General features: G+C 44.6%; 1 protein-coding gene across 1 annotated transcript; it reads right to left on the reverse strand.

Annotated features, from left to right (window-relative positions):
* Positions 1-16,278: 16,278 nt before the first annotated feature.
* Positions 16,279-19,408, reverse strand: LOC136482340 (binding partner of ACD11 1-like). Its single transcript, XM_066479547.1, has 5 exons — positions 19,376-19,408; positions 17,873-17,985; positions 17,723-17,798; positions 17,224-17,307; positions 16,279-17,137 (listed from the first exon to the last, which is right to left on the reverse strand). The coding sequence occupies exons 1-5, from the start codon at positions 19,379-19,381 to the stop codon at positions 16,472-16,474; spliced, it is 945 nt and encodes a 314-aa protein (XP_066335644.1). The 5' UTR covers positions 19,382-19,408; the 3' UTR covers positions 16,279-16,471.
* Between the last annotated feature and the right edge of the window lie 2,069 nt (positions 19,409-21,477).

The following is a 21,477-nucleotide window of genomic DNA, read 5'->3' on the forward strand; positions in this document are numbered from 1 at the left end:
TTTGCAATCAGCGCGGATATATCCAGGTCGCATAGATCTGCCGTGGAGAGTGTCGGACAAAGCGAGGACGTGAGCAACGCGAGAATGAGCCATGACAATAGCCAATTCCCCATTGGATTCGAGCAGACGCATTAGGATGCATTCAGTCAGGACAAGCAGAGATTGATTTATCTAAGCCGAACTAAAGTCACTACAGGAACAGTGAGACTAGCTATGTTCAGTATACAAAGCAGACAGGAACATGAATGTGATTTAGCACCCTGTCTGTCGTTGCAAAAGTGACTGAGCACTGTTTCCATCCCCAAACAAGCATAAGAATATAAGAAAGCACCCTCTGTCATTCGAGAAATCACCTGTGTCCCCCAAACAAAAAAAACTAGAAATAGAAAAAACTATGATTAAGCACCAGGAACAGATATATGATTGTAAATCATTGCAAAAATAGACGGATCAGTGGATACTAATTACTTTCATACACTGCTGCAAAACACAGTAGTTCCAGGAACAGAAATAGAGTAATCTATGACCTGAATTTTATATTGAGCATGGTGATGGCCACCTGCACTAGACAATAACTTGTGGCATGAAATAATCACCTACCATATGCAATGAAAGGTCTTATCTCAAAATTTTTCATTTTGACAATACTATGTGGCTGCTACATGTAAGGTAGACTATATCTTACCCTCAATGTTGCAGTCTTGCAAGGTGCGAACTGCAGCAGCAAACAACATGGCGAGCAGCTATTGCTGTACAGCCCTTCACAATCATGGCACTCAAATCTGTAATATTGGGACAATGGGTTCAGAAAAAGGATGCGAAGTACTGAACCAAATTACATTGGGCATGTTTTCAGGATTTGTGGTCAAATCCACCAGGCCACTGGAACCAATGGACATCAGCTTACTACAGAACTACATTAGATGCATCATCCGCTAATTTCTCTAAAGGTTAATCATTAAAGCTTCTAGTACCGAACCACAAAAATAAAATAGCAGATCTGTGGGCATTTAGATATACATAACAATACTCAAATTGGCCCTGCACTCAATAAGAGAAGAATGAGATTAATTCTAATCGGTACCTTCCGGAGGGTTGTGGCGAGCTTGCCGCAGGAGAAGGGACGGAGGCAGAGGCCGGCTCTCTGTCGATGTAGACAGAGCCGGAGAAGGATGCCGGTCGAGGGAGACAGATCGGAGGAAGTCGCTGTCCACGTCGTCGTCCTGGATCTCCAGCGGCAGGAACTCGTCGTCGTCTTCGTTGCCGTCCTTGTTTCTGGCGAGTTCGATGGTGAAATAGGGGGGGCTATTTTGCGGAGGCGATAGAAAGCGTTTCCAACCACTGTAAAAGATCTCTTATGATATACCTTAGACGTCTCTTGGCAATTTTTGGAGAGCCTGCTTGGAAGTAATAGCGCAGTGATTCGAATGGGCAGAGAGGGGTGGCGCACCGAAGGTCTAGGTAATAGAGAAATAAGTATAAGCGTATTTTTAACTTTTATGTGCCATGGTAAATGTGAACATGTACAAGTATAAGGGTCTTGTAAGTTAATTTATGCATAAAGCCAGTGGTAGGTAATTTGTAGCATGCAAAATGGTATTTTTATTTTATTCATGTGGTAATTTCTAGCACTTGAGAAATAACATGTAAATTTCTTTTATTAACCCAAACAATTCAAATAACATTTTACTGTCAAATGAGGTAGAAAATTAATACGCTACTGGATCTTAGTTAGCTGTTACATGATGCTCACATTTTGCGACCAGAGACCAATAAGAACTACTTGTGGGGCGTACCCGGCTACTGCCCAATCCTGGATAGCCGCGGTCACAACGTCAGACACGCTCGCCGCCGGCCTTCCAAAGACCACTGTTCCTCTCCTTCCACGGCGTCCAAGCAACCAACGCTGCCGCAGCCACCAACTTGCAACGTTCTCCTCTTGTTCGGGCATCAAGGTCGCTAAGTGCAGGGGCTGTAGTACCGCGAACCAGACCTGTCTCGAGAACACGCAGCCGAGGAAAAGATGTCCCACCGTCTCAGGCTCCTGCCCACATAGGGCACAGTCGTCGTGTTCCTGCAATCCGTGGCGCTTCCTTTGTTCCGAGGTCCACAGGCGATGATGCAAGGCGAGCCAAAAGAATAGCTTCACCCTCGGAGGAGCCTTGGATCGCCAAAGTTCCTTGGTTCCAAGAAGAGACGTTGCACTTTGGAAGAAGGCTCTGTAGGTTGAAGACACAGAGTACCTTCCATCCGGCGACCACTTCCAGACTGCAGCGGTTGCAACGTCATCGAGCGCAGCAGTGCCCAGACGCGGAGATAGTTGCAGAGAACCTGTGTAGTGGGCGCGCCCTTGATGTCCCTGGCCCATCGATTGTTTGGCAACGCCTCCCGAAGGGTCTGTTTCCGCCCTGCTCTGGAGACCGCGGCGTACAACGCCGGCGTGAAACGGGTTAAGGGCCATCGCCCACGACCACCGCCATGCTCGCATCGCGCATCGCCTTCTCCGGTTTGGACGGTAGAGATGCCCAGCAACGACCAGGCTCCGCCCTCGCCAGCCATTCCCAGCGCAAGTGTAGAGCGAACCCAAAGAACCCGAGGTCCAGGACTCCAAGGCCACCGGGGCCGGTTGGCCTGCAGACCGTAGTCCAAGCGACACGACATCTTCCGCCCACAAGAAAGCTCGACGCCGCTTGTCAATTTGTCTGATCGCCCAATCAGAAAGGCAGCAGGCGATGCTCAGATGGATCGGGATCGCAGATAACGTCACCTTGGTGAGTAGCACACGCCCAGAACCGGTGAGCAGCCCGGACTTCCAGGTCAGGATCCTGGCCGCGATCGCATCCACTAACGGTTGCTCGTCGACACGTTGCAGTCTCTTCAACGACAGAGGGATGCAGAGAGATGAGTATCACTATGATGCCCACTCTGAAGTAGCGAAAAGGGATGTCTCACCGTTGGATAAGACTATGTGACCGAGATAGATACAATATACTCCCTCCATTCCAAATTATAAGTCACTTTAATTTTGATAAAAAGTCAAAGCAACTTATAATTTGAAACTGAGGGAGTAGAAAAATATGCCTATGGATCCATATATATGACTACCACCATTTTTGTAAACAAATAGTTATTGCTTGCACCATGCTTTGGCCCTTAGCTCAAGACCATAACTTCAATTAGACAACTAAGTACATAGAGGTGATGGTAGAACAACAACAACTAGAGACAAACAAGAACATTAACATACTGATAACCCATAGGAGTAAATGATACAACTACCGCATAATAATTAAAAATTCTGTTGCTAAAAAAACTAAAAATAAACAAACATCAAGTACAACATACCAACCTTTTGATTCCACTTTTTGACAATGTACATCTTCAAGTAATAAAATAATTAAAAGAAAAAAGGAGCAACTATCTTTCACGCTAGAAACGTGACACTTTATTTGACAAAATATTGCTGTCTTTTTTAAAAAAAAAGAAAAAAAAGAAAAGATCAAACTTTTGACCTTTTTCCCAGAAGAGGTCAAGCCCCATTTCCATTTAAAGCAAACGGAAATACAATAGAGTTTATCAGATAGGAGAGAGCAAGAGAGAACTACGAGGAGATCAGTCCCAGATAGCTCTGAACTCTGTCTCAGAGTCGAAGAACTACCGCGCACTAGACCAGCAAACAGTTTGATGCTACCCACGGGGACGAAAATATAGTAACTAGTTATTACAGACAAGCTGACAAATGACCACAATCCGGACGAGCAAATGAAACAGTAGCACTGATGAGCAACGAGGATCCATCTTCTTCCGAAATCTGTAACTCAGTGCTTCTGGTCATCCTCATCCTGGGCACCATCTTGCTTCAGGCGCTTGTATTGCTCCTCAGGTTGACGTTTGGGGAGAAGAAGATCTGGACCCAACGGCTCAGCTGGGCCTTTGATTTGCGCCCTGATCGGGGGTGCCCAGCCCACCATGGCTGGAGGGCCCCTGTCACCCTGCGCTATAAAAAGAGGTGGGGGCCGACGGCTCTAATCACGAGGTTGACCTGAGCCGACTTCCCCACCGACAAACCCTAAACCCGATCTAAGTGAGGGGCGCAACCAGTGATGGGAAGTACCTCCGCCACAGCACTACGCCGTCGTCATCTTCACCGCCGGCACCGCATCTCCGACACATCTTCCCCAACCATCGCTGCCAGTGCGCAGACAACATCAACGAACCCGATGGCGGCCTCCAAACCCTCCCTCTCTGCCGTGTCAGGTTCGGTACCTTTCCCCTTCCCTCTCTGTCTCTTTAGTTTACAAGCACTAGGATGTACAACGTCTATTTTATCCCGAATAGAATCAATCTATGGCTAGATCTATGATCCTAGTGTTCCTACAGTCATAACAATGGTACCAGAGCCATCGGTTTCTAGGATTTTAGATCTAGAACGGGTAAACCGATTAGAAAAGGAAAAAGTAGATTAGATCCAGTGCGGGTCTAAGAAGAAGAAGAGGGTTTCGGCCGACAAAGGGTTCGGTTGAACCCTAACTTCGATCCCTTCGGATCTGAGTAAAGAAAGGAGGGTTCAGATTAACCCTAACCTTAACTGGGTTAAAGAAAGAAGAAGGAGGGCTCGGTTTCACGTTTAAACCGAACTCTAAAACCCGAAATAAATTCGGGAAAAAGAAACAGTAAAACCCTAACCCTAATTCCCATCCCAATCGGTCAAAACCGAGAAGAGCAAATAAGATCCAAAGAAGGGGAAAAGGGGAAGAGGGAGACCCAGAGGGCTTACCTCGCCGTCGTGCAGACCGGCGCGCGGGGAGAAGAAGGCCGAGCCCGGGGGAGCTGCTCGCCGGACTCTGGCCACAGGGGCGCCGCGGCCAGGCCGCTTGACGGCGGCCCGCTCACCCGCTGGGGAGCGCGCACACCGGCGAGGGGGCCGGCGACGGCGCCGGGGCTCTCTGCTCGCTGTCGCCATTGTTGCTCGTCGCTCGGGCTCACTCGGCTTAGAGAGGGAAGGGAGAAGAGAAATGGCAAATGAATGGCGCTAGGGTTCGGGGACCGCGACCGGGGGCGGTTTTGTTCGCCCGAAGACGCCGCGTAGCCGTCCGATCGGCTCCAATGGCGCCAGATGCGCGGGCCAGCGTCGCGGCCCAGGCGGGCGAGCGCACGAGGCCGAATTCCCGGCCCAGGCCTAGGTTGCGGCTTGGGCGCGGGGGAGCGCGCGGGAAGGGCGCGTGAGGCCGTGGGCCGTGGGCCGTTTCTGCTGCTATGGGCCGAAATGGCAAAACACAGTGAAACTGAATATCTTTTTGTTTTATTTTTTTCCAAAAACCTTTTTTGATATATATTTGATGAATTTCAATTGAATTTTGATGTCCTACTTTGCACAATTTTGATCCAACGACAATTTTGTTCAGAGAAAAATAAAGTTCTATAAAGTTTTTGGAAAAATAATAATGAGAATATTTACGCTTTCCGCTACGTATGTAAAGATGTTATTTTCATTATTAAATTCGAACCAACAGAAGAATTTAATTTTGAAAAATAGATATGTTTTAATTGATCATAATATTGTTATTATTCTGACCAACATTGATTAATGGCAATATTATGATGTTTTGTCATGCATTAATTCTATTTCTGCCCAACGGTGATATAGAATTAATGTAGAGGACAATTGTATATTTTAATTTTGACCAACGTTGGAACTAAGGAATGTAATTGTTATTATTATATTTATGTTCTCACTCTATTTGAATTGTGGTTTTAGGCGGATACAACTTGATGAGTTGTATCAAAGAGATCCCCACTCTAAAAGGTGATAACTACATTGAGTGAAAGGAAAAGATCGACCTGGCTTTCATCCTCGCTGAGGTGGACTGGGTAGTCACCACACCGTGTTTCACAGAGCCTATGGCACTGGTGAGGGAGAGAAATGAGGCTGATGCCGCTTGGGCAATCAGAGAGAGGGATTTTGCATCTCAAAGAATGCCCTATGACCTTGAACATAGGAAATGGGTCACTGCCAACAAGAAGTGTTTGACTGTGATAAAGAACATGATTGAGCCTGCAATTATGGGCTCAATCCCAGAATGTGACACCGTCACTGAGTATCTCGAAAGAATAAAGAGTCAGTTCACTGGCTCTTCAAAGACATATGCTACCCAGCTGATAAAGCAGCTGGTGGATACTCAGGCAATGGTGGTATAAGAGAGCACATACTAAGGATGAGCCATTTGGCATCCAAGCTAAAACTAATGGATCTGGCTCTCAAGGATAAGTTTCTTATCCATCTGGTTTTTGTTTCCTTGTCAAAAGAGTTTGACATTTTTGTTGTCAACTATAACATACAGCCCAAAAAATGGGACATGGAGAGGCTTATGGCTATGTGTGTGCAAGAGGAGAAGAGAATGAAAGCTGCCAATGGTGGCACTATCAATTATCTGAAAGATAACAAGAAAAAGAATACTAATGCTAACTTCTCAAAGTCAAAGGGAAAGGGTCCCATGCTGCATCAGCCTCAGCAAAACAAGTTAACAGTAGAGAAAGATCAATGTCTCTACTGCAAGAAGATAGGACATTATAAGAAAGATTGTCCCGATTACCTAAAGATGATCATGGCAAAGAAAGGTGAGAACATTATTACGTTCATAAATGAATCCATGTATGTACAGTATTCGAAATCTACTTGGTGGATTGACTCAGGTGTAACTGTTCATGTTGCTAATTCTTTACAGGGATTTCGTTCGACGAGGATTACGCAAAGAAGCGAAAGACACGTTAAAGTCGTAAATGGAGTCCAAGCAGAAGTTGAAACCGTTGACGATCTTTCTCTAGAGCTTGCTGATGGTTTCAACCTCATACTTAGAGATGTTTTTTATGTTCCCTCATTACAGAGGAACTTGATTAGTGTGTCATGTTTGGACAATCGTGGTTATGATTGCCATTTTGGAAATGGCAAATGTAAGATAACATTTAATGATGCATGTGTTGGTCTTGCTATCTTACAAAATGAGCTTTATTTATTATCACTACGTGATGATGGGAACGTTGCGTGCGACAATGTGAATGTATCCTCGTCCGTGGATGTAAACAGAAAACGAAAGAGAGCTCACGATGCGTTGTCGAAATTATGGCACTGTCGTTTAGGCCATATTTCAAGGGGGAGAATAGAAAGACTAGTTAAGAATGATATTCTTCCTCCATTAGAGCTCTCAGATTTAGAACAATGCAGAGATTGCATAAAAGGAAAGTATGTAAAGAAAATTAAGAAAGATGCCAAACGAAGCGCAGGAATTCTACAGATTATTCACACAGACAGTCTGTGGTCCATTTCCTGTAAAGAGTGTAGATGGTTATGATTCGTTCATAACATTACAGATGATTACTCCCTGTTATGGCTATATTTATCCAATCAAAGAAAGAACAGAAGCATTGGATAAATTTAAGATATTTAAGGCAGAAGTTGAAAACCAACACTAATTTAAAGATTAAGATAGTCAGGTCCGACCGTGGGGGGAGTACTACGGTCGGCATACCCTATATGGCCAAGTTCCTAGACCTTTTGCAAGGTTCTTACAGGAGAATGGCATAGTAGCCCAGTATTCTACACCGGGCGAACCTCAGCAGAATGGAGTAGCTGAAAGACGCAATCGTACACTGATGGATATGGTGCGTAGTATGATAAGTTACTCCACCTTACCATTGAGCCTGTGGATGGAGGCGTTAAAAACCGCCATTCATATTCTCAATAGAGTACCAAGTAAGTCGGTGCCCTAAAACACCGTATGAGTTGTGGACAGGAAGAGTACTCCTCACTAAACCACTTGCGTGTGTGGGGGAGCCCTGCTGAGGCTAAAGTATTTAACCCAAACATTGGGAAGCTAGATCCCAAAACAGTGAGTTGCCATTTCATTGGCTACCCAGAAAAGTAAAAAGGTTTTCGTTTCTACTGTCCAGATAGACATACAAAGTTTGTGGAAATGAGACACGCTGTCTTCCTAGAGGATGAAATGATGAGGGGGAGCATGATAGCTCGAGAAATTGACCTTGAAGAGAAGCGGGTGTATGCACCCACTCCGATGATTCATGAGCCATTTTTCTCACTACCTGCTGTCGCTGGCACCGACAGTGCAAGACACTATGGTGCCAGCACCTGTTGTTATCCGCCTGTGGCAACAATGAATAATGATGAGGAACCTGTTCTTTAGGATCCTATAGAACCTATTGTCACAATGAGGGGGAGCAACAACAGCCTCAAACAGAAGATGTGCCAAATGTGGAGGCCCCTAGAAGGTCTCAAAGAGTTAGAAAATCAGCTATTCCTGCTGATTATGAAGTGTATAACACTGAGAATTTCAAATGGAGGATGATCCCACCTCATTTGAAGAAGCCATGAGAAGTGATCATTCATCAAAGTGGCTTGAGGCCATGGAAGATGAAATGAAATCTATGAATGCCAATAAAGTTTGGGATTTAGAGATAATTCCTAAAGGAGCCAAAACAGTAGGCTGTAAATGGGTCTACAAAACAAAGCTTGACTCTCAAGGGAATATAGAGAGATATAAAGCCCGACTTGTGGCAAAAGGCTTTACGCAAAGAGAAGGGATTGATTACAATGAGACCTTTTCTCCAGTCTCATGTAAGGATTCCTTCAGAATCATAATGGCATTAGTGGCACATTACGATCTAGAATTACATCAGATGGATGTAAAGACGACATTTCTCAATGGAGACTTGGAGGAAAATGTTTACATGGCACAACCGAAAGGTTTTGTCATGGAAGGAAAAGAACGAATGTGATGCCGCCTAAAGAAATCCATTTATGGATTAAAACAAGCTTCAAGACAGTGGTACTTGAAGTTTGATCAGACAATAAAGAATTTTGGGTTTAAAGAGAATGTAGAGGACAATTGTGTCTATACAAAGTTTAAGAATGGGAAGTTCATCTTCCTTGTCCTGTATGTGGATGATATCTTACTTGCTAGTAGTGATGTCAGTCTACTACTGAGACAAAGAAGTTTTTGTCCTCAAAATTTGATATGAAAGATCTTGGTGAAGCTTCGTTCGTTCTAGGGATCGAGATTCATCGAGATAGAAGTAAAGGGGTATTAGGACTGTCACAAAAGGACATACATAGAAAAGATCTTAAAGAAATTCAGTATGCACAAATGTAGTCCCTCACCTGCTCCTATAGTCAAGGGCGACAGATATGGGGATTTTCAATGCCCCAGGAACCAATATGAGATCGATCAAATGAAAGTGGTTCCATATGCTTCAGCTGTCGGAAGCTTGCAATATGCTCAAGTATGTACGCGCCCTGACTTGGCATTTGTTACCGGGTTACTTGGCAGATTCCAGAGCAATCCTAGAATAGAACACTTGAAATTAGTAAAGAAAGTCTTGCGTTATTTGCAAGGAACGAAAGGCCTCATGATGACGTATAGAAGATCTGATTCACTCCATATAGTGGGGATATTCAGATTCTGATTATGCGGGAGATGATAGAAAATCCACGTCTGGATATGTATTCACTCTCGCAGGGGGAGCTATTTCATAGAAAAGCTCAAAACAAACCTGTCACTACATCGTCCACAATGTATGCCGAGTTTGTAGCGTGTTATGAGGCAACAGGGCTAGGTGAACTGGCTAAAGAAGTTCATACCCGGTTTGAAGGTGGTTGACGACATCTATAGACCACTAAAGTTATACTGCGATAATAATCCTGCAGTACAGTATGCTCACAACAATAAGTCAAGTGGTGCTGCCAAACACATTGACATAAAGTATTATGTTGTGAAAGATAAAGTCCAGGGATCAAGTCATAAGTCTTGAGCATATAAGTACAGTAAAGATGCTCGCGGATCCGCTTACAAAAGGCTTACCACCCAACGTGTTCAGAGAACATGTAGCTGGCATGGGTTTAAGGGAAAGCCTATAATTCCTGGATAAAAGAAGGCCCAAAGATAAGTATCTATTTCAGAACAGAGTAGTGTGTTGTAGCTGTTAAATCTATCGACAATGGACCGTGACGATGAGACATGCTCTATGCGCTAATCTGTAATGGAATGAACAAAAGTAAATGAATATGAAAGTGAAAGATGGAAAGAGATCAAGGGGAGATTGTTAGATTGATCTCTAACCTAACTGGACCCAACGGACCAGTTGGGCCTTTGATTTGCGCCCTGATCGGGGGCGCCCAGCCCATCATGGCTGGAGGGCCCCTGTCACCCTGCGCTATAAAAAGAGGTGGGGGCCGGCGGCTCTAATCACGAGGTTGACCTGAGCCGACCTCCCCACCGATAAACCTTAAACCCGATCTAAGTGAGGAGCGTAGCCAGTGACGGAAAGTACCTCCGCCACAGCACTGCGCCGTCGTCATCTTCACCGCCGGCACCGCATCTCCGACACGTCTTCCCCAACCATCGCTGCCAGTGTGCAGACTACATCAACGAACCCGATGGCGGCCTCCGAACCCTCTCCCTCTGCCGTGTCAGGTTCGGTACCTTTCCCCTTCCCTCTCTGTCTCTTTAGTTTACAAGCACTAGGATGTACAACGTCTATTTTATCCCGAATAGAATCAGTCTATGGCTAGATCTATGATCCTAGTGTTCCTACAGTCATAACAACACCACCTTGAGCATGGTATTCACACCATTGATCAGCATCATCCTATCCACTTCGGCATAGAGACTTGTCCAAAAACGCATTAAGGCACCAGCATGGCACAAGATTTCAATTGGATTCTTAATGATTTTCCCATCGAAGCACGCTTTATTGCGTGACTTCCAGATTGCCCAGCAGACAGCTGAAATACCCCACAAATGAAACTTCTTGCCAGAAGGTAACCAAAGATCACACCATTCCCAACATTGGGCAATAGAGGTTGGAATATTATCAGCCCCTATGATCCTTGCAATGACCCCCCATACCACTTTTGCAACAGAACAAGTGATTAATGGTTTCATCATGATGACAAAAGTGGCATTTGGGGTTTCCAGACCATTTTCTTCTAGTAAGATTGTCCTTTGTTAACAATGCATCATTGCATAACAGCCACATAAATCTTGATCTTGGGAGGGACTCTGCCCTTCCAGATCCTCCTGTGATCAGAACCAGCATCAGTTTGAGTTAAAGCATTATATAAGGATTTCACAGAGAATTTTTTAGTTTTCCCAATTTGCCAAACGACTAGGTCCTCTGAATCCTGAAGCTGGTATCTATCAACATCAGTCATGATCCCATCCCAGCATAACTGAAGTTCTTCAGTCAGCCTTCTCCTAAATGTAATCTGAACATCTCCCCCTTTCACATCAGCTACATTAATCTCTTTCTGATCACACAAAATATATAAAGTGGGAGCAATATGCATCAAGGGCCTATCATATAACCAAGGATCACACCAGAATCTAGTTCTGACACCATTTTTTATGCTGATCCCCCTACCTTGTAAATATACATCTTTGACTTTGAGAAGATCATACCAGATTGCAGAATCAGTTGCTTTGTGACTAACTGAAAAGATCGATTTATTACGCATATATTTGAACTTGACTAGTTCCTGCCATAGTCCCTTCTCCTGATCAAGTTTCCACCACCACTTAACTAATAAGCTCACATTCATTTTTCTCAAGTCCTTTATGCCAAGGTCACCTTTTTTCTTACTTTTACAGATTTTAATCCATTTTACCAAATGATATTTTTTCTTTGTCCCACCCCCTGCCAGAAGAATGTCCTTCTAATCTTGTCATTTTTTTCAGAAATAGTCTTGGGACATAAGTAGACTGACATTTGGTAGATAGGAGAATTGTTTAGGCAGGAACATATCAATGTGGATCTTCCAGCAATAGACATGGTTCCTCCTTTCCAGACATCTAGCCTCTTATAACACTTATCTACCAAAGGAGCCCAATCACTTAAGTGCAGCCTGCTAGGACTAACAGGAACCCCAAGATATTTAATGGGGAAAAAGCCAATCTGACAGTTGAAAATATCAGCATATCTCTCACCCCAATTACTATCATCATTTATGACAAGAACTTCACTTTTGTTAAAATTAATTTTCAATCCTGCCATCATCTCATACATGTATAAGAGAAGCTTTAAATTTCTAGCCCCTTCCAAATCATGCTTAAGGAAAACTATGGTATCGTCAGCGTATTGAAGTATAGCTACCCCATTGGGTATAATATGATCAATAAGACCAGTAAACTGTCCCCTTTCCTGTGCATTTTCTACCATTTTTTGTTAAGCAATCAGCAGCGAAATTAAATAAGATAGGGGATAGGGGATCACCCTGCCTAACCCCTTTATAGCTCTTAATATAAGCCCCAATCTTATCATTCACTTTTATGCTTACTGTCCCCCAGTAACAGTAACTACTTGGGTGATCCATATTCTCCATTTTTCACTAAACCCTCTCATCTGCATGTATTCAAACAAAAAGTTCCAATTCACTTTGTCATAAGCCTTCTCAAAGTCTAATTTCAAAATTATTCCCATCTCTTTCTTTTTCTTGGTTTCATGAATGATCTCATGCAGGCACATTATGCCTGTCAAGATGTTCCTCCCTTTAAGAAAAGCAGTCTGGGCCTTATCGATCAATTTATCAGCAAGAGGCTCTACTCTAATGGTCAAACTTTTTTGACCTGACACTAATATAATCATCAACCGATAGATACATTTCTGAATCTCGATTTGAATATATAATAAAGCGAACCAATATAAGTGTCGCGTTTTAGTGGACGAATGTTTTTTTTTGCGAGGTTTTAGTGGACGAATGTATTACCAGCTTTTAAAGAAACAATAATGATACATCAACCGGTGCAATAATCATCACTACCCGTCTTCGTCTACCGACGCCAGCGGGCAGCCGATGTGCCCTCCTCCACCAACATTTTTGTATGTCCTACGATTCGTCGGCCAATGGGCGCCTTCGCAATGTTTGCGGAGACACTCTTCCAAGGCCATTGGCTACAGAGCTCGGATCGGTTGCAACGGGCGCATCAGAGAACTTGATCAGACGAATTCAGCAGAGAGCTAGCGGTGATGAACGGAACGGTGAACCGATGTGATTGTGAAAGATCGCGGAGTGCTTTACAGCGGACGCTGACGACCTGTCGGAAAGATTCCTCCGTTCGCCGTCCCCATCGCCGCACGTTGACGCGCGACGGCGCACGTCGCTGGCTCGCCGTCGCACGTCACGCGATCTGGAGCTAGCTTTGCGACTTCGTCTCTCGCTGGCTACGCAACTAGCTGCACGGCCATCTCCAGCTCCATTCCTGTACAATCATACAGCACGTCTATTTCCTCAGGTTGTTGAGCTTTTTCCTGCATCACCGGCTCTTCTAGCTTCCTCGTCTACTACGTACGTCAGTCGACTAGCTCCATGATCATTTCGTCCATGGCAGAGGAGGAAAATGGACTTCAGTTGGGGAGCATTGCTGCGCAATATTCTCGCCGACGACTACTGGTGATCCGGCTGGTGAGGTTTGAACTGTAAAATTGTTTGGTTGTGCTATTATATATAGTATTCAGGCACTACTGGCCTATGCCTGAATGATTCAGCAGGATCTTGTCAAGTGACGGCAGGTGAATACATCGTCAGATCACGTTTCTTTCATGATAGAGAATAAAAGGCAGCATCTTGGATTACGCAAGGTCTCTACTAGTAGCCAATCTGTGCCGACAGCTACAAGCAGGAGAACTGGTTCATGGAACTGAACAAGTCTGAAACTTGCCTAATCAAGTTAGATACCAAGCCAAACCTGAGAAAAGAAGTTTACCAAAGACTTGTCGGTAAATAAAGCAGTAAAATATACCACCGCAATGCCAATGATTGATGAGGTAAAAGCTAGTCCTACAAGTTTACTGCACCGACAACGACCTGAGTTCATCTTCAACCTCGGCGCCGCGTGCGTATGTTAGTTGCCGATGATTGGTAATCGACCCGAGATCAAAAGAGAAATGACGATCGAGTGTGTGGTAAATGGTGAAAGCTCTCTGGGGCAAATTAAATATGATAAGCGCCGGTGGTCCTTGATTTTCAATAGGCAATTGCTAGTAGCAGTAGTTTTCAGTAGAGATTAGGTAGGGGAGGCTGTGGACTCCATCGCCCAGATTGTATTAAACTAGTCTAAAGACTAAAGGGGCTTTCGTTGTTAGCGAATTTGGTGAGATTTTATTTGCGTCCTCCTCGAGTTTGTTGGATGCGACGCCCCCCTGTGTGACATCCTGCTGCTGTAAGCCGATCGTAACTTGGTGTCTGTTGTCGCCGCTGCTTTGCTTCGGACAAGTGCCTGGCTGCCTTCACATCACTGTTCATCGTGCTGCTCCACCTGAAAGCAACATGGCTTTATTTTTACGCCAGGAGAAAATATTTATCTTTCCCTTTTTCCCTTTGATGAGGAAAAAACCCTTCTTTCCGTGGGAGATAGAAAAGGAAGGGTTTTGTGTAGGCCACGAATAGAATTGTCTTGTTTACTTTTTTTTTTGAGGGGAAATATTAATTTCCATTACTCAGACAAAGCTGAATCATCAGCAATTACAGATTGAATACAAGCCGGTATGGAGACCATAAAAGGTTCCTCGTCCGGACCACACCCACTACCAAGAGAAGCCAACTCGTGTGCTACCCTATTACATGGTCTTGGGCACTGTTGGAATTTCCATGTTATGAAGTTCCAGGCTAGCAAGCTCCGGAGTTCCTCGATCAGAAAGGAAACTGCACTGAGGTCATAGTCACCGGAGTATATCGCTTGCACCAGAGAAAAAATGATTTTCCTTTTGGAGGATGAGAGAGGATTCAGGACGTACGGGTGTGGGCTGGAACGATAATGAAAGGCCGTGCTTCGTGAGCTGTTGCCGGACGGACGGGCAGAGGTCTTCTTTTATTGGGCTGGATCGAAACGGCGCCGGCCCCGCGGCCGTTGGGGAAGGAGCGGTCCGTGCACCTCATACCGCTCATCGTCGTGCTGTGCTTCCTCCTGTTCTTCCTCTGCTCCCACGACCCCTCTCCTTCTGGTACGTGCGTGTATTTATTTTTTTCTACATACATGTGCTTTTCATGTGTGTTGATGTTTCATCTCTATTCACAATCTGTTCATGTGTGTTGATGTTCCATCTCTATTCACAATCTGTTGTTTTTGGTCTTCAGACATGTCGAGTTTTGGGAAGAAGGCTGGGAGCGCGAAGGCCAAGTTGCTCTGATCGTGGGAACAGTGACTGAACAAATTAACGATGCAGCAAGAACATTTGAGATATTTGCCTTTTATCTTCTGTTTTTCTTTTCATCCAAATCGTGTATTTGATATTTTCATCTCAAATACGAAGCATAAACACGAACCTCGATGGAGCTTGTCCCTGCCAGTAAATAAATGCAAAAGCATACTGCTGGTATCAGAAGTTCAGAACTCTGATCGTCTGATAACATTTAGGACCCGTTCGGTTTTGCTGAATTGCACCAGGAATTATTCCAATTGATCAATGCTTATATAATTTTGCAAAGCAATCCAGGTAGGATTCATTCCAGGCAATGATTCCCTGCCAAACGAACGAGCCCTTAGGGGGTGTTTGGTTCACCTAGCAACTCCTAAATCTAGTCACATTTAGTCACTTTGTTGCCAAACACTATGACTAGATATGATTAAAAGGGTTTTAGTCATCTCTAGTAACTCTGGAGTGACTAAATAGGATTAAACCATTTAGGAGGGACTAAAGTTTAGCAGCCCAAACCAAACACCCCTTAGTAGTTCTATGGCTTTCGTTTGCGCTGCCCTTGCCTTACTCATTGCCAACACATGTGTAATGTAGCCATCCTGATGATTTGTGTGGTACGGTGGCCCAACTTGCCTACCATTATAATTTCAGGAACAAGCGTTGCAGAATCCTATCTTTTGGCTGAAACCTGAAGGTTAAAGAGACGCAGAACGAAAATAACAAGCTGGGCTGCTGGGCCTATCGTTATCGGACTCGGCAACAGTTTCCAACCTGATCTCCAGCACTACTTTAGCACATTTTTCAGCGAACGAACAGTGTTTTTCTCTCACAACAAATCAGCATAAGCCAAATTTCAGCGAAACGTTGCAGCCTCAGGACTCAGGAGCGCAAATGTGCAGCCGCCGTGAGGAAACACTGCTGCTTCAGGAGCGCAAATGTGCAGCCTCCGTGAAACTGCAGCTCCCTCGTTAACAGCCATAATAATCTCCCAAACAGAAGCAATTACTATACCAGGAAACAAAGATGGACTAAGAACAGCACAACTGCAAAAGCATTAAGTTTCATTTTCCCAATGGTGGGTAATAATGAATAATTGATAAAACGTACCAGGTACAAATTGCAAACTCCTTTAGGTCCCAATAATTTTCAACCTTCAAAGAGTTTTCAATCTGAAGATGGCAACCACAACATCACGGAATGAGTTCAATGGCTACCTCATTTCATGACTATTTACATTACATGCATGTATGAAGCAAAACTCTATCACTTATAATACCAATCCCTGCGCAGCTTCTGGCTTTTTAGGAACATCAGCTGGCGGAGAGGCCTCGCTGGGCGCCTCATCTGTAACAGCAGGGACAGTCACCGTAGAGATGGGAATTTCTTCAGGGGTTTCAGCAACATGTATCTTCGTGAATTCGCTGTCCAATTCCCTGTGTGTTGCAGGGATCTCTGAGATGTTTGATTGTGCAGGCCCGGCCTCAGCATTCTTGTGCTCCTGCTCAACTGCTATCTTCTCCTTAGCCTTTGCACTGACATCGTTGGCTGCACTGGTGACCTTGCTGAAAGCACCAGTTACCCATGCTGCTCCAGTGAGGACATACCTGTTCTTCATGATAGTAGATCCAGCAGTCGAGACACTCTGTTCAGCAGCTGCCAGTGCTGACTTTGTCTTCTCAGAGACTTGATATTTCTGATCCATTTCCTTCACTTTATCATTTACAACCGAAGTGCCAACACTGATCTTCTCACTTAGACCTATTCTCTTGTCAAAGGAAGATACTCTATCTGTGGCAGTCGACGTGAGCTGATGCTTCTCATCCAAAGCTTTTGCTTTGTCCAGTGCATCCCTACCAAGGATAAATCCCTTTGCCAGCATGGTCCCAACAATGTCCTCGGCCTTTTGAAGGGCAGAAGGTTTTGTGCCTTTGGGCTGGAGATGAAAACAATGTTACAAAGCTGTCCAGCACTACAGCAATACCATGTTGTAATTTGTAAATAGTATGGCTCTAATCATACCTCAAGAGCAGCTAAAACAGAAGATGGTAGCTCATAATCACTGGCTGGCGTGACGATTACAGCCATATCAACTATTGTGGCCCCCTTTGATACAAATCAAAGCATATGTTAGAATTTGCCTGATGTCTATTTGCAAACAAAGTTCTCATTGATATCAAATACAGCTTGGCTTTCAAGCTACAGCCAATAGGTCAAGGTAGACACAATGTTGAAAAATTAGTTGGGACATTTGGCTATGTAAAAGGCAACATTCAACGAGCAAGCAAAGATATCACATGAAACAACCAATGATACAGAGTCTTTGGTTGGAACTTAAGAATATCATGGCAACAAATTGCAGTACAATGGCACATTGATTAAATTCAGATGATTAACCCATTAAGTACGATAAAAAATGCATACCATACTTTCACGATAATACAGCTAACAAATCATCAATCCATGAAAATACAAAAAAATTTGAGGCCTCCAAAACTTTCAGATGAGACAAAAGAAATACCGTGAGAAGCATTGCCGTCTCAGCTCCTTGATTGTCTTTAAAAGTAATGTAGGCAACTTGAGAAACCTCATCGCCACTGCATAGCACTACATAGTTAAACACATGTCATAGCACAAGGTGAAAAATAGGCACCATATATATGGTACTAACCTCTGCATTTCAACATGCACAATATCACCAGAAAAGGAAAAGAATTCCTTTATATCACGCTGTGCTGCTTTCAGTGATACATTGCTCACCTTCACGGTACTAAGCTTGCTTGTCTACAAAAGTTAAATGCCAGAAAATGAACATCTAATAAGCGGTATTGTAGATTTATAGTCCCATAGCGAATAATCCACCCCAACAGGCATTTCTTTAGTATACTTTGAAAGAAGAAAGAAGATAAAATGAAAAAATCAGTTACATACTAGCACAGATGCATTAAGTTAACACATACTAGCATACCGCATACATAAGTATGAACTTCTTCATACAATATACAGCATCAACACGGAACTCTGCTTCACACATAGCAAAAATCTTCATAGTAAATTATTCCATTCAAGTCAGCTACAATTGACGCATGGCATAGTTGGGCCCTTTTTCTCACGAATATCGTACGAGTAATTAGGTATAAAATAGAGGCCTTTGTCCCAATATTTTTAGATAATTTTAAACAGGGCACAACCAAAAGATAATTTGGGTAGCATTCACGGCAACTCTATATTGAATGGCTAAAAATAGCCAGGTACAACCGTGCACATTATCAACCATGCCCCTTTTCTGATTCGAGTGCTAATATAGGTCTTTATTTCCATTGCTAAAAATAAGAAATGCACTTCAGTAAAAGGTTTCCGTGTTCTCATATGCATACATGTTTCTCGTGTGTGGGTTGCGGGTGGCGGGGAAACAAATATGTATCATTCATTATTCTTTTTTTGTCGCATTCATTAAACTTCGCCTACTACACTTACTAGACAACAACATATCAATAGCACATCACACCCCCACAAATCAAATACTAATGTTGTATTGCATATCAACGTAATAGGCACACTTGTGGCAACTTTGCTTAGCGGGCTATACCAATTCTATGTATACAGACGTAAGCTTGATATTCATCAGAGTTTTTTTTTTCTTTTTTTCTGGCATTCTTGATACCTCTTAAAATGTATTGAGAAAAAAAAAAGTAATGAAAGGGAAGTCAAACACACACACCCTAAATCTTCGATTACAAGCAAGTAGACAAACAGAGAATAGGCCCAAGATATTTTAACTAAACACTACAAGGTAGACAAATCAAGCAATAATAACAGTGACATGACCATGCACTTCAAATCATCAACAGATATTTATGACTCCAAAGTCCAAACGCCTCATTTCCTGGACTTGACAAGGTACAATGTATACTGAAATGAACGAGATTTGACTATAACCAACAACCATCCCGCATGTCAATTTCCCAGTTCCACACGCTCTAGTTTCCCCCCCTTTCGCTTCTTGCCAACAGTTCCCCCCGTCTCTTTGCTACTACGACAGGCTGGGGAGATGCGGCTAGCACTGGAGCATAACCCGCAAGTCGAAAACCTGCCCCCAAGCTCTCCGGCTCCGAAAACGAAAAGAAAAAACCGCACAATAGGAAAGCAAGGAGAGGGGAGACCCAGTGCTCACCGCCATGGCTTCCGCGTTGCCGAGATCTCGAACCCTAAAACTGCTGACTTGAATCGGAGGCTTTTACATTTTTACCATTATAAAGATTGGCTCTTATTTAAATATCACTCTTAGGATGACACTTACAACTTTACCAGATGAGAGAAGTTTTAATTTTAGATTTACCACTTTTATGCACGTGGCATGCCACGCTAGCTTGACACGCTGGCGTCTAGTTAGCATGAGCATGTGAAATGTCGTTGCTACCCCTGCCTTGCTCCTCTCTCTCCATCCCCGACAGCTGGGTCCCGCGGCACCTGCCACTGCTAGGTGGGCCCCCACTAGTTAGCTTCGTCTTCCAGCTCCAACACCTGGATGGGAGACAGCCAGACAGGCTACGCTCCTCCGTCCGCGCGCAGGAGCACCACCGGGCGTCGCTCGCCATGGCCAGAGCTCCATCGCCCAGCGCCTGGATGTGCCACGCACCACAGGCTCGGCACAGCCTTCACGCCCAGCTCGCCGGAGCAGCTGCTCCCCATGCGAGCTCCCTAGCGGGTGAGCCACCACCTCGGCCTCCCTCTCCGCGGGCTCGCGAGGCCGCGGCAGAGTTGCTCGCATGCATGCCCGCGAGGCCACGGCGGAGCTCCTCGCGCCGCACCGGCGAGGCCACGGTAGAGCTGCTGCTCGCGTGCCTCCTCCTCGGCTTCCTCACACCGTGCTGCTCCGAGCTCCGTCGTCGGCCAGCGTGGGCAGCACATGGTACTTGCGCGAGAAGCACACGTTGCAGTAGTCCCTCGACTCTTCGCCGTAGATGCTGTGCAGCTTGCCCAGCAAGAGGAAGGCGAGGGAGTCGCTGCCTATCTCCTGGCGCACGCCATCCAGGTCCATCTGGTTGGAGATGAGCTCGCATGTGCACCTCCCGCGCGCCGGCGTCGCGGAGCAGCCACACGATCTTGCTCGAGGTGGTGCCACGCACCAGGGAGTCGTCCACGACGACGATGCTCTTGCCGGTGATGACGCCGCGCACGGGGCGAGCTTCAGCTTCACGGCGAGGTCCCGGATCGTGGCTCGATGAAGCTACGTCCGCCGTAGTGCCAACGGATGAGACCCTGCTGGAACTCGAGCCCCGACGCGCGTGCGAACCTGACGAAGCTAACTAGTGGGGCCCACCTAAGCAGTTACAGGTGCTGCGGGACCCGACTGTCGGAGATGGAGAGAGAGGATCAAGGCAGGGGTAGCAAGGATATTTCACGTGCTCATATTGACTATGCGCTAGCGTGTCGAGCTAGCGTGGCATGCCACATGCGCAAAAGTGGTAAATCTAAAACTAAAACTTCTCTCATCTGGTAAAGTTGTAAGTGTCATTCTAAGAGTGATATTCGGATGAGTGCCAATCTTTATAATGGTAAAAATATAAAAGCCCTCTTGAATCGGGAAGCAGGGGTAGAGAGTCTAAACTGGAACGGCTGTGTCCAGTGGACGGGGTTTATAGGTGGGGGAAGCGGGGAGTAGAGAGTCTTGTGTGCTATTAAAAAAAGATCGCAATACTTTGTGAGTCCTAGAAAAAGTTCAGCGGTCTTCAGCGTCACTGTTTCAACTTTTGTGTGCCCTCCATGCCACTGCCGTCAGTTTGGGCTCTAACGCCGTCAAACTACAGGTGTAAAAAGTCGAAAATACCCTTAAGTGTAAATATGTCATTAATTTTTTAAGCATCTTAACGACTTCAAATGAAAAAACTCGAAACTAGAAAGTTGTAGATCTCGTCGAGATCTATAAATGTCATATAGAAACTATTTTTATTTAATTCCGCAAAAAAAAGATATGATTTTTCTAAGATATATTAATCATATCAAATCATATTTTTTTATGGAATTAAATGAAGATAATTTTTATATGAAAATTATAGATCTCGACAAGATCTACAACTTTCTAGTTTTGAGTTTTTTTTCATTTAAAGTCGTTAATATGCTAAAAAAAATTAATGACATATTTAAACTTAAGGGTATTTTCGACTTTTCACACTTGCAGTTCGACGGCGTTAGAGCCCAAACTGACGGCAGTGGCATGGAGGGCACAAAAAAGTTAGAGCAGTGGCGCTGAAGACCGCTGAACTTTTGCAGAGG

This window comes from Miscanthus floridulus, chromosome 9 (genome assembly GCF_019320115.1).
Source record: "Miscanthus floridulus cultivar M001 chromosome 9, ASM1932011v1, whole genome shotgun sequence".
In the NCBI taxonomy this organism is placed as follows: Eukaryota; Viridiplantae; Streptophyta; class Magnoliopsida; order Poales; family Poaceae; genus Miscanthus; species Miscanthus floridulus.

Coding starts and splice junctions, on each gene's coding strand:
- LOC136482340 (XM_066479547.1), bottom strand. Junction 17,799..17,872: donor GTGCATGTTGAAATGCAGAG/GTTAGTACCATA, acceptor AGTGCTATGCAG/TGGCGATGAGGTTTCTCAAG. Junction 17,308..17,722: donor AGACGGCAATGCTTCTCACG/GTATTTCTTTTG, acceptor TTTGTATCAAAG/GGGGCCACAATAGTTGATAT.